Source organism: Peromyscus californicus, unplaced genomic scaffold, assembly GCF_007827085.1.
Source record: "Peromyscus californicus insignis strain IS unplaced genomic scaffold, ASM782708v3 Scaffold_8__1_contigs__length_139910024, whole genome shotgun sequence".
NCBI lineage: Eukaryota > Metazoa > Chordata > Mammalia > Rodentia > Cricetidae > Peromyscus > Peromyscus californicus.
In genome coordinates, this window is record NW_026294606.1 from 75346222 (window position 1) to 75359930 (window position 13709).

The window sequence follows — 13709 nt, forward strand, 5'->3', positions numbered from 1 at the left end:
TTCCCTTGGTGTTTGCATTGCCTCTCATTGACTCCCGTGTGGGGGATAATTATGAGCATGTATAATCATTCCATGAAAGTGTTGGACATGGCGGGGAGTGTTGTTAACCTCAGCACCATAAGGCTGAGGCAGAAGGATGGTGAGTCTGAACCCAACCTGATCTACATGAAGCCTATCCAATGTGGTCTACACGGCGAGCCTGTATTAAAAACAAACAACAACAAAACCCTTTTTCATTACACCCAAGAGTGGGTCTCACATATCCAGGTGTGAACAAAACTGTCAAACTATACATCTCGCTAAGGCTTTCAGAAGAGTCCAAAGGCCGAAGCAGGAGGCCAACTTAGCTTGTTTCACAATAACCCTCAAGGTAGATTAATTACACAAAGTTGGCACCTCCGAGACGGAGTGCAAAAGTTGACTGGGAACTTGGCAAGTCCCCTGGCTCACCACGAGTGCTGCGGAAACCATAGCCTCGGGGTGAGCCGGGACCGGAACCCGATTTCTGCACACTTTGTTGCGCGTAGGACAACAATTCGGACGCACATTTCTAGTTAAAAGCGGACGCGGCTACGGGCCAAAGCGAGCAGCTTTGAGAAGAGTCCAGGCGAGCGGGCGACCGCGCAGCGGGACTAGACGGGAGAAAGGTGCGGCCGCAGGCTTCCGGTACCCAGCTTCCGGCTCCGGGTCCGGGCCTGGGGCAGAGGCGGAGCCACCGCCCGCCGCGACTTTCAGACTCGCACTATGGCTACGCGCTGGTGGTGCTGGCGGCGGGTCTGCTCCTGGAGGCGGGCGGCCGGGAGCCCGCGGCCGGAACGCCCTGGCTGTGCGGGGCCGCTCGGGACGCGCGCCGCCTCGGACACCCGCGCGCAGGTGAGGCCGGGACGTGCGCGCTGCCCGTGGCGTAGAGGTCACCGTGCCAATGACAGCCGGCGACCGAATGAATGGGAGGATGCGCACGTGCACCGGGGCCTGGGCCGCTGTGTCCCCTGGGAGGGATGCCGGGGGAGCGGGACTAGTCGCGGGGCCCGAAGTGCGGAGCAGCTGCCCGGGCACCCAGGGGACACTGGGGCTGAGGTAGGGGGAACGGCGGGGCGCAGCCCTGTTAATCACAGAGACCAGGGTGTGTCGGGACGACGCAGTTCCTCCCGCAAAGACGACCAGAGCCAAGGGGACCTCTGCTCGCAATTTCGGATGTCGGATCCAGTTAGCCTCAGAATTCGGAAAGGGTGTGAGACGACGAAAGGCTGATGCTAACTGGGGTGGACCTCACTTCAGTGCTGCAGGTGCTTAGGAGGCAAAGCACACCTGATAGGCGCTGGAAGGACACTTAGAAGGAGACGGAGGAGCCGGAGGAGCCGGAGGGTGGCAGGAGAGACCTATGACTTCGTTGACGTAAAATCATTCTCTCAGTCTAAGAGTGATTCCTTGAAATCCTCCCCTACTGCATTTGGCCCCAGTTTTCACTTTTTGTCCCGGTCAGAATAGCGCTGTAAATGGCTCTCTGGTTCTGTGTGAGTGCGGTCAGCCCGTGCCATTGGCATTACCGGGCAACATCCTCAGACTGACTTTTGAAGTTAGGTTTTTTTTTTTCCAATTTGGGTTTTGGAGACCATTCCAGCCGCACAGCAAAGAACCCACCCCTTAAATTCGGGCTTGTGATTTTAGTAAGATCTGTTATGCTTCATTTGTCAATATGTTTATCAAACACTACCAATATGAAATATGTAGCATTTATAAATGCCTGCTTTGTACCAAAGTGGATGCATATAACAAATTATCCAAAAAAGAATTTGGCGAGAAAAATGCAAACCGGTTTAAATAGAAAGGATGATATATAAGAGAAAGAGGGCATATAGGGAGAGTTTGGGTCTTGGTTTTGATCGCCATAGATGCAGACATGTTTTGAAGAGTGGCATCCACCACAAGATGCCACTGGATCTTAGCTGTTTCAGAGAGAGAGAGAGAGAGAGAGAGAGAGAGAGAGAGAGAGAGAGAGAGAGAGAGAGAGAGGCTCATCAGGAAACCTCATCTCAGGAAACCTCATCCATGGAAGGGTGCTTTTCTGGAAAGAATCTGTCATTCGCTTCCCTATCTGTCTCCTTGAGCAAAAGGAGAGCCTAACTGATGATGCCAACATATTCATGTGTTAATATTTTCCACTACAAGTATTTGAGAATTTAGCTGTCTCCTTCAGGCATGAATGCTCTAGTTACTTCTGATCACTCAAGGACTACAGACCTTAACAAAGAGCAACAATAATTAAGCCAACTTTAGCTCTCCACCCTAGTTCAGTGCCGGGATTTCAGACCTGAGTGACCATGTCTTTGATTCATATTGAACATGTTCTCTTATTTTAAAGTTAATTCTTAGCTAGGCCTGTAATGCCAGCACTTGGCAGATAGGTGGAAGAATCAGGAGTTCAAGGTAATCCTTGACTACCTGGTGAGTTCAGTGCCAAGCTGGGATGTATGAGACCTTTAAAAAAAAAAAGTAGATCCTAACGGACAGAGTTGACTTTCAAAGAGAGTGATAGAAAAGAGGGAATAGAATCGGAAAAGAAAAATTTGTTTCCACTGATACCATCAGTGAGCCACAGAACTGGTTGCACAGCCTCATTTTAATAAATACTATGATTATCTCCCTGTGGAAATGCTGCCCTGAGGTAGCTCTGAGTAGAATACAGAATACAATTTGATTGAACAGATACTGTCTTAAATCTTTGCTGTGGAGCTGAGGGAGTAATTGAATAAATACTATCTGAAATTTTTCTGTGGAGCTGAGAGTTGTAGTTCAGTGGTAGGGACAATCCTTTCTACACTGTTGAGTATGTATTACTGTGGAACAATCCTTTTCTAGACTATGAGTATGTATTACTCTCATTGGTTAGTAAAAAGCTGACAGTTTGTAGCTGGGCAGGAAGTTAGGTGGGAAAGCCAAACTGAGAATGATGGGAAGGAGGAGGATGGAGTCAGGAGTCTCCAGCCAGATGCAGATGGAGCAGGAGATGAATGTGCCATGCTAATAAAGGTGCCGACATGTGGCAGAGAGTAAATAAGGAATATGGGTTAACTTAAAATGTAAGAGCTAGCTAGTAATAAGCCTGAGTATTTATAATTCATATTCAGCCTCTGAGTTGGTTATTTGGGACCAGGTGGTCGGGACAGGAAACATTCATTTACAGTAGAACATTTGTCTTACATTGACAAAGTTCTGGGTTGAGCCCCAGTACGGCAAAGTAAATAAAAACAAATGTATGCTGTATATTGTATTCCCAGCTGAGTAGTTTACAATACTCTACTCTCTAAGATTCAGCATCTTTCTGTGAGTAATTGTGAATAGAAAGATGTCACAAAGTGACCCAGCCAGAAATTTTTGTTATTTGCACCAAGCTCTGTTCTCTAAAGACTATACAACTAACAGTCTTTAAGCTACCTATTGGCAAAGGATACCATGCATTAATCATGCAATTTTAATGTTTTATACCAGTTTAGAGGAATGTCTTTAGGTCTTAAACTGAATAGTTGTAACTCTGCCATCAAGATGTCACTCTCTAGGCAGAATGATGCTTGTGCTGCATATAGCACATAACCAGCTTGTGCAGCATATCAAAACCTCTATCCCAGAAGGGGGGGGGGGCGGTGTGGGCTGTTCTATAATGATGAAATCAAGGGAGAGAACTATTGCTGTGTTTTGGGGACATTACAGTTACCTGTAGGTCATAAATACTCTTCATGACTTAGATATAATGAATAGCTAGAATGCTGTAGTGGAAACAACAGACCTCAGTTTTCTTGGCTACTGCTTGGCTAAGTCAGCATTTTCTGTTCTTTTAATATAGGTAAGGCAAGATATTTCATTCAAGCAAAATCAGAAAATAATACCAAAAATAAGTAACCAAAGTAAGACCCACACACACAACACACATACACACAACCTTGTTTGGTTCAAAATAACTGCTTTACCACATGTTTCTAAACCCTGTTCTGTGTCTGTGCTTACGTAGAGGTTTTTGATGCGATGACAGTGCATACAGTTCTGAGGTTACTTCTTGCTTATAACTGTAGTCATGCTTGTAAGTCAGTTCTTCGGGCTTGACTTCTCTGGAATCTAAGTTTTCTAACTTTAAAAATAAGTGGGCTGGTTCGGTAACTCTGGGTAAAGGTGTTCAGTTGCCAAGCCTGACCCCTTGAGTTTGACCCTCGTGGTAGAAGGAGAGAACTTACTCCCTCAAGTTGTCTTCTGACCTCCACACATCTGCCACGGCATGTGCATATGCACACACAGATTTACACACAAAGTATATGAATAAATGTAACTTTAAAAAGGTGGTTGTGGCCAGGTGTGGGTATGCCTTTAATCTCAGCAACCCTGTGAGTTCAAGGCCAGCCTGGGATAGATAGTGAGACCCTGTCTCGAAATAAACAAAACAGTAGTTGTGAGGCTCTGGGGGGGAAATGGCTTTAAAACATAAGACTTTAAGAAACACACATGTTTTATTTTCACATTCATTCTTTTTGTCAAGAAGCTTTCTTCACACACTTTATATAAAAGCCTTTACCAGATTAGATTTGTAAATAGTTAATAGTTTTTTAAATGCTTTTATCCTGTCATTAAGAATAGTAATATATGGGGCTAGAGAGATGGCTCAGTGCTTAAGAGCACTGACCACTATTCCAAAGGGCCTGGGTTCAATTCCCAGCATCTACGTGGCCTGTAACTCCAGTTCCAAAGGGCTCCAAGGACTTCCAACACCCTCTTCTGGCCTCCTCAGCACTGCACCTATGTGGTACATAGACACACTGGGAGAAGTTGGCCACGTTGCCTCTGATTAATTCCAGGAGAACCAAAGTGGGAAACCAGGGAACTCAAGGCAGCTGAGCACTTGAATGTAATGTGCATAACAAGGTTCATTTTTATTATCGTAGCTCCTTTGATAACAGTTAGGAGTAAGAGAAGCCTGCTTCACAGCCCAGCATGTTCAGGGTTATATAAAGCATAACCTTTGTCTTCAGAAAAACAAAGTCTGAGGTATGGGAACGTCATTTACCCTAACTATTCTCTGGAAATTGAGGAAGTCCTCAGGCATTTATTTGTTGGGAAATACCAACATCAGATGTTCCTATGCCTGTGGCACAAATTTATTATATCCCTATAGGGGATATTGTAAACTGTAATACATATATGCAGACTAAACACTCACACACATAAGGTAAAAATAAATCTCAAAAAAATCTTTAAAGAATAATGATAATGTTAGACTCAGTATTTGTTACCATCTCTGAATTGTTTAGAGGTGGTCTACTATAATTCTTTGATATTCTCTCTGAGTCTTTCTAACTATCCCAGGCTGACCTTGAACTTGTGGTCCACATGCTCCCCTGGCCTCCAAGTGCTTGGTTTCCAGGTGTACCCTTCTATGCCCAGGTGATTGTTGGATCTTTGATTATATTATCAAAATGTCCCTGAGGTTGGTGGTGGTTTGTCTGTGTTGTGCAAAATACATATTCTGCCATTGGGCTGTACTCCAGTCCGTTTGTTTATTAAACATCACTTGCCCAGAAGCACGATGTCCAAATATGTGTAATAACAATAACTTAACATAGGCAGCTTTTGTGTAAATGTCAATTCCTTCCTTAATGTTAAAATCTTTTCCTAACCATCCCCCATTAGCTTTTGGCATCTGTGTGTTTTGAGAATTTAAAAGATACTCCAGTTTTCCCTGTTCTGTAACCAGGCGTAGTTAAACGGAAGGACTTGTTTTGCTGCTACTCTTCTGCTTTAGGAATAGATAGGGACCCAGCTTTTAGAAGAATGGATGTTTTGTTACAGAGGTTTTTATTTTCTGCTTTTTGTTTTGTTTTGTCAGTGCTGGGCATTAGCCTACAGCCTCTTGAGAACTAGCTAACTATTCTTCTACTGAGCATTCCCTAGCTCTTTTTTTTTTTTTGGATAGGCTCTCACTAAAAGTTGCTCAGGACGACCTTGAACTCACTGTTGTCCAGACCAACCTTGAACTTGAGATCCTCCTGCAACACCAGGACTGAATCCTGCTTTCGTCTGATTCCTGTGTTCTGCTAGGACATGTATTACCTTCGTAATCCAGGAAGGGAACTTCTAACTGCCCTTTTTCTCTTAAGGCTTACAGCCTCTTAGAAATGGCTGACTAAACGGTCACAGTTGTTGTGAGTTATGGGAATAGTTGTTATGAACACGTTTTAGAGGAATATTCTTATCATTTTTTATGCTTTTGTTTTACAGATGCCCTATTTTAGCCTAGTGAAGACTTTAACACCTGCCTTCCCAAATGTGCATAGTATATCACAGTAAGTTTATAATTCGTATTAGAGCTACAAAGAGCATCACTGCTAGGAAACTTCTAATTTTTCTTAGCCAACAGATTAATATGTTTAAGTAAAAGCCATGACAGTTTGCTTTATATGATCTCTGCCATTTCAAAAAATAATGAATATAGTAAAATTTGAGTTCTACTCAGAATACAGTGAACATAATGTAGTCTTTCTCTGTTGGCTCTCGAGGTCCTGTTCATTAAAATGACCTATTAATGTATTGTTTAGCAAGATGAGAATTCTGTGTTTCTAAATTATGATGACCTTTTCAGATTCATGTCTGATTTCTTCTAGCAAGTCCACCGTATTAATATGCATGTGTGTATAATACTTAAAAATGGAGCCATGTGCATTTTCACTCACCTCAGGTTTCATCAAAGGACACCAGCAGTGTGCTGTTGTAGTCAAATACAGAGTGGTGAGAAATATGCTGATCCTTTTAAACTGGGCTGGAGAGACTTGAAAGGTCTGTATGAAGACATTAGAAAGGTAAGTGTTTTATGTTACTGAAACCTAGTAACATTTTAGAATTACAAGCAAACCATATAGCCATTTCATGGCGGCTCACACTTGTAATCACAGCACTTGGGAAGCTGAGGCAGGAGGATCACTGCAAGTTCAGTTTTAGTCAGGGTAACATAGTGAGTTCCAAGCTAGACTAGGCTTCTTCTGTATGAGACCCTATATCAAATAACAAGCAAATGAAAAAAAAAATTATGCCATTGACCACTCAGTTTGCATATATCAGGTTTCAAATGTTACCTCAGCAACAACTCTGTGCAGCCTGGTGCTGGGCAGTATAGAGGGTGCAGTCCATGTTACTGTGTAGAAAGATGTTATTGCAGAGTTGGAGAACTTAAGAAAATAGGTACAGGAAACACGTGCTTATTCAGTGAGCCATTTAACCTTCCTTCTTTATGTGTATGTGACTTCGATGACTGCAGTATCTAATTCTGAATGCCATTGCTAAGCTACTCCAAATATGACTTTCTTCATTCAACTCATCATGTGAAATATCATGTGGATTTTCTGACCCTTTTCAGTGTGTGAATTGGATTATGGCAAGCCTATCCTCCTGGGCCTCTCATTATGTCGGATGCCAGAGCAAACCATGACCTTAGTCCATTGCCTAGCCTCTGTCCACAGGCTGATAACACTGGTGTGAAATATGCAGTGAAAGAGAATGTTCAAGTAGGGCTGCAGAGGTGGCTGCAAGCATAAGGACCTGGGTTTGAGCCCCCACACCACATAAAAAAGCTGGGCGTAGTGGCACCCATTTGTCATCGTAGTGATGGAATGGAGATAGCTATATCCTTGGGACTCACTGGGCAGCCAGCCTATCCTGCTTGGTGTGCTCCAGGCTAGTAAGAGACTCTGTCTCAAAAATGGAAAGGTGAATGACACCCAAAGTTGTTGTCTGGTGTGCATACACAAATTTAAAAAAATAAATGAATAAAATCCTGCTCCAAAATGTTCATACATCATTTATCATCTTTTCTCAAAGATTCTAGCCTAATGCCTTACAACAGTATAGCAGTGTCATGGAGAACTTTGTACGTGCTAGGCAAATATTCTACCACTGAACTGTATCCCAAGGCCTAGAGTAGTTTTTCCTTTTGAGACAGAGACTCACTGTGTAGTCCAAACTGGCCTTGAAATCGTGACCCTCTTGCCTCTGCCTTCTGAATGCTCGGATTAGAGAAGTGTACTACCACTGGCTTTCGTCTTTTGTTTGCTTACTTATTTAATTAAGGTAAGCTGTCACTATGACACCACTCAGCAGACCTTTACCTTCCTCTCTGTATCAAGATGGCCTTAGACTCACCATCCTCCTGCCCCAAAATGCTGGGATTATTGACATGTCCTGCCATACCCAGCCCATTCTCCTTTTCAGGACTACCCTAACCTTGTGTCTGCCTCCTTCCTTTCCATCATAGTATTCTGAACCCTCTGGTTCACTCTTGCCCCTTCGCATTGCCCCACCACTGCCTGTGTCTTCCTTTCCAGGTCATGGGAGCTTCCTCTTACTGGGTGCAGTGGATACTTTTCTGCTTTCTTCTGCCTTAACGTACTTCAGCATTGGACACTAGTTACCATTTTCCTTCCTGGAAAGAAACTGTTCCTTTAGCTTCCACGTTTTCCTGAGTCACTCAGTCTTTAGGCCATCCTCAGTTTATTTGTGTGTTCCTCTTTTATCTCTTCTACCTTGACCCCTTTAACTGTGCTGTTGTTTGGAATTCTCACACACACACACACACACACACACACACACACACACACACACACGCACACACACGCCCTCATATTCTCTATATTTTCATTTCCATTTTTAATCCCCCAAATATCTCTACTCCAGGTTGAATTGTCTCTTCTAAACGTATATAGCTAACTACTTAGCAGATTACTCCATGAAGTATCCATGACTGTGTCTAACTTAGTATGTCTAGAATGCTTTTCTCATCCCATATGTAGTTCGGTTTTTTTGCTCCTGATATCCCGATTATGGGAGGGATCAGAAGAATCCTTGGAGCCTTCTTATCCTTTCCTTCTATGACCTTTTAGTCTATGTCTTGCCTTCAGACCCCATCAGGCTCCAGGCCACTCCATCGCCTCCCTTCTCTTTCCCTTTTAATCTCCCCTTAGCCTGAGCTAACCTTTCCTTGTGCTCCCAGAGTAGCTTTCTTTACCTTGGGTGATGCTACCCATTATACTGTAGCATATTAACTGTAGTTAGTGATCTGCTCATCCCTATCTAGACTCTGGGCTCCTTGTGAGCAAGGGTTGTTGTGCTTGTCTTTGTGACTGTGCCTTTATCTCTGCACTAGCAAATTAGTAATTATGTTCCTTAGTTTGGTGTGGCTCTGATTAAAGGTGTATGTTCCTTGAGTGGCAAATATAACAAGTACACAACTATGGAGAGCCCTCTCTGTTCTTCACAAATCAAACTCAGACAATGTTTCTTGATGCTCATCTCCATGCAATATTCACATTTTCTACCCTACACTAATCTCTTCCTTTTTCTAGACTTTTGATAAATTACCAATGTGTTACCCACTGAATCAATCTTTATTTATTTTGTTTTTGTTTTTGTTTTGAGGCAGGGTCTTGCTTGTCCTTGAACTCATAGCCATCCTTCTTCAGCCTCCCAAGGGTTAGAATTATAGAGTTATAAGCATGCATCATCATATACAACTTATTTTCATCCCTATGTTTTATTGAATAGTTTGTAAAAAAAATTGGCATTATTATATTTCATACATGTGTATAATCTGCATTGCTCATATCTTTACTTGTCTTCCCCCTTCCACTTAGCTCTGCTGTCTCCCCCAAAATTTTATATATTCTTTTTCCAAATACATCATTAATTTTGGCCGTATTCATTTTATTCCTTTCTCCTTTCTCTTCCTTCTTCCTGCTGTTCTAAATAGTTTCATGTGTTTATTTTTTAAAAATTAGGATCCACATGAGAGAAAACATGATCTTTGTCTTTCTGAATCTGGTTTATTTCACTTCATAAGGTGATCACAGTTGTATCTATGTTCTACCAAATGACATAATTTCATTCTTTAAGGCTGAATAGAACTCCATAGTATATGTATACCACCTTCCCTTGGTTCGTTCTTCTCTTGATGGACACAAAGCCTAGTTCCATAACTTGACTGTTGTGAATGGTGCTGCAGTAACATGGACATAAATTACCTTTGTATGTTGACTTAGAGTTCTTCAGGTATATACCCAGGAGTCCTATGACTGGATCACATGGAAGTTTGACTTGTACATTGTTTGTTTGTTTGTTTGTTTGTTTTGGGGGGTACTTTCATACTAATTTCCATAGTAGTTAGACCACTTTACATTCCTACCAACAGTGTGTGGATTATGCATACAAACACACATCCTCACAAGCATTTGTTATTTGTTAGCTATTCTGACTAGGGTGGGGTAGAACCTCAAAGCAGTTTTAGTTTGCATTTCCCTGAGAGCTAAGGATGTTGAATTCTTTTTCATATATTTTTGGCCCTTTGTAGTCTGTGTATTCATTTGCGTTGTCTGGGTATTTGATATTTTGAGTTCTTTATATGTGCTGCATATTAATCCTCTGTCAGATCTATAGCTAGTGAACTTTCCTCCCATTCTGTAGGCTGTCTTTTCACTCATTTGTTTCCTATGGTGTGCAGCTTTTTAATTTGATGCAATCCCGTATGTCAGTTCTTGATATCATTTTCCAAGTAACAAGTCCTAACGAGAGTCTTTGATTATGTCTGTATCTTTGACTGATGAATGTATTTCTTCTACTGTATCTTCAACGCTAGAGATCCTCTCTTCCATCTCTTGCATTCTGTTGATTATACTTGCATCTGAAGTTCCCAATCGTTTACTCAGATTTTCTATTTCCAGCATTCCCTCTGTTTGTGTCTTGAAGTGTTTTCTGTATATTTTCAGTTTTGCAGTTTCAGGTTTTACGTTAAGATGTTTGATCCATTGGTTGACTTTTGTGGGGAGTAAAAATCAGGGATCTAGTTTTATCCTTCTACACATATATGTCCATTGTCCCAGCACTATTTGTTGAAGGGGTTTTTATTTTCCAATATGTGTTTTGGGCATTTTTGTTAAAAATTAGGTATCTGTAGCATTTTGGGTTTGATTCTGGATTCTTTATTCTATTCCACTTATCTAAGTATCTATTTTTGTGCCAAGTGCCGTGATTTGTTACTATGGCTCTGTTGTGTAATTTGAGATCATTGTTCTTGACTCAGGATTGCTTTGACTCTCTGAGATCTTTTGTGCTTATGTATGAATTTTAAGGTTGTTTTTCTACTTCCATTAAAAATGTCATTAGAGGACCAGTGGGTTAGGGCACTTGCAGCCAAGCTTGGCAACCTGACTTGTTGGATTCCCCCAGGAACTACTTGGTGGAAGGAGAAAACCAACTCCTACAGGCTGTCCTCTAGCTGTACATTTATTATGGCATGCATGTGCATGCACAGTACTCATTAAATACATAAACCAATATAATTCTAAAAATGAATGTCATTAGAATTTTGAGCACAAGTGCTTTGAATCTATAGATAGCTTTTCATATATAGCCATTTTCACTATCCATGAATGATTCTTCCATCTTCCAGTGTCTATCTTATTACTACAAAACTTTCACTGTAGAGGTCTTTTCCTTCTTTGGTCAGGTTTATTACTGTGTTGAAAGTGTTTTATCATTTCTGAGTTGTCTTAAGGGTCTTGTATATAGGATCATGTGAACTATAGGGATAATTTAGCTTTTTTCTTTTCAATTTGTGTCCCTTTTATTTTTCTCATCTTATCTAGCTAAGACTTCAAGCACTGTGTTGAATAAGGATGAGGAAAGTGAATACCTTTGTCTCTTCTGCCTTTAGAAGAATCGTTTTTGAGGTTTTTTTTCCCTATTTGAGTAATGTTAGTGACTATTTCTGTTTTATAAACATTATATTGATGTATGTTCCTTCTATTCCTAATTTCTTTGGGACTTTAAAAATATCCTATATATTTCTTTTACTTCATAATCATATATTTAAAGATTTCAAAATAAAGCCATATAAAGCACATTTTGTTGCATTGCTGGGAAGGATCAATTATCCCTTCTCCTTCTCATTTTAAGTCCAGAAGGAGCTCAAAGCATACCATCTCATAAAAGGTAAAATAGTAAAATATGATGGTGTATCATAAACATGTCCTGTTGGCAAAAGCTGGTATCCAAACATTTTTTTAACTTTCTTTTTTATTTATTCTTTGTGTCTTTCACAACATGCACCCCATCCCACCCATCTTCCATCCCCTCGTATCATCCGCCCACTGCCACTGCAACTTCCCCCCCAAAATAAAAAAATTTAAGATAAAAAAGAAAAAAAAGAGAAGAAAAAAAGGAAGAAAGGGAAAATCTTATCATGGAAGCTGCAGTGTGACAGAGTGAGTTATTCAGTAAGCTCCTTTATCCATACATCTTTATATGCAGGCATTCATTGCAAAGAATCATTGGTGTGGATCGAGGGTCTCTGCTACACTATCGACACTGAGCCCTCACTGGGACTCTTCCTGGACATCCCATTGCTGCCTTGTGTCATGGAGATCCTGCAGCCCTGGGTCCACAAGACTTACCCCCACCCAGACCTGTGCTCCAGCAGATCACAGATGGGGTGGATATTGGAGTGGGCCAACACTTAACCCTGGTTCTGGGCCTGGGTAATTGCAGGGTTGGTCAGCCCACCAGCTCTCCCCTGTCTTCACCACCAGGGTGAGTTCTCCAGCATTACCCTGGCTAGTTCACCCCTTGCAGCAATGAGCAAGGGATGGGGCCAGTTCTGCTTTCATGTCCTCACAGTCGGTTCTCCCACACCTACACTTCTGGGCCAGCTCTACTGTGTTGCCCAGTTAAGGTATAGGGGCCACTCATCCAAGTGCCACAGCTGATGAAGGAAAGGGACAGCTCTCCCACCTGAGGTGGAAGGGGGTGGTCCTCTCCCTTGCCCCTGCTGCCACATGACGATGAGTAGTGGGGACAGCTCTCCCATGCTTACAGCTTCAGGGCTGGCTCATCCATACCTTCACCAACAGGGTTGGCTCTGTTGTGTTTTCCCTGGCGAGGTGCAGGGCCTGTTCTCCCCAGTGTTGCTGCTGGTTGGAAGCAGGACCAGTTCTCCAACCTACCTTAGGCATTGATGGAGGGCATCTCTTCCCTGCCCATGCCACCATATGGCAGATGAAGGACTGTGCCAGGTCTCCTACGCTCTTGTTTTCAGGTCCAGCTCACCTATACCCTTGTCAGTAGAGCCTGCTTTCCCGAGTGTTGCAGCTGGTAGAGGAAGAGGGGAGGGCATCTTTCCTTCACCCCACCACCACACTGCAGACAAGGGAGGCAGTACCAGCTGTACCCCCTCATGCCCTCAGGGCTGGCTCACCTACGTCCCTGTCTACATGGTCAACTCTGCTGTGCTGGCCAGGCGAGGCGAGGGGCCTGTGCTGGTGAGGGGTTGGATCAGGTCCCCCACCTGCTGCAGGTGTAAAGGGGCAAGGAGAGGAGGACATCTTTCCCTCACCAACGCTGCCACATGGAAGACAAGAGGGGCACGACCTGCTTTCCCATTCTCATACCCACAGTGCTAGCTCACCTATGCCCCTGTGAACAGGGTTAGCTCAGGTGAGGTGTAGGGCCCTCTCTCCTGAGTGCTTCAGCTGGAGGGGGTCAGGACCAGTTGTCCCTAGTGTTGCAGCCAGTGAGAGGTGGGGTCAACTCTGTACATCCCTGTCCTCTCTGCCATTGGTGGTATCAAAGACCTAGGACATCAATAGACCAGGGCCATGAACCAAGGCATGGACCCAGATATCACCATG

The 13709-nt window shown here is 42.9% G+C and overlaps 1 protein-coding gene across 5 annotated transcripts in view; it reads left to right on the top strand.

The window, feature by feature from the left end:
• The first annotated feature begins 555 nt into the window (after positions 1-555).
• Pdss1 (decaprenyl diphosphate synthase subunit 1) overlaps positions 556-13709 on the top strand; it is a 43983-nt gene continuing 30829 nt past the window's right edge. For 2 of the 5 annotated variants that reach the window (XM_052728910.1, XM_052728912.1), the window contains exons 1-3: positions 556-873; positions 6262-6326; positions 6719-6839. In XM_052728910.1, coding sequence (XP_052584870.1) covers positions 745-873; positions 6262-6326; positions 6719-6839 — 315 coding nt within the window. In that variant the 5' untranslated portion in view covers positions 556-744. Of the gene's footprint in view, positions 874-932; positions 1078-1139; positions 1287-6261; positions 6327-6718; positions 6840-13709 lie in introns of those variants that run through there. The other 3 variants (XM_052728908.1, XM_052728911.1, XM_052728909.1) reach the window with 3 other exon arrangements.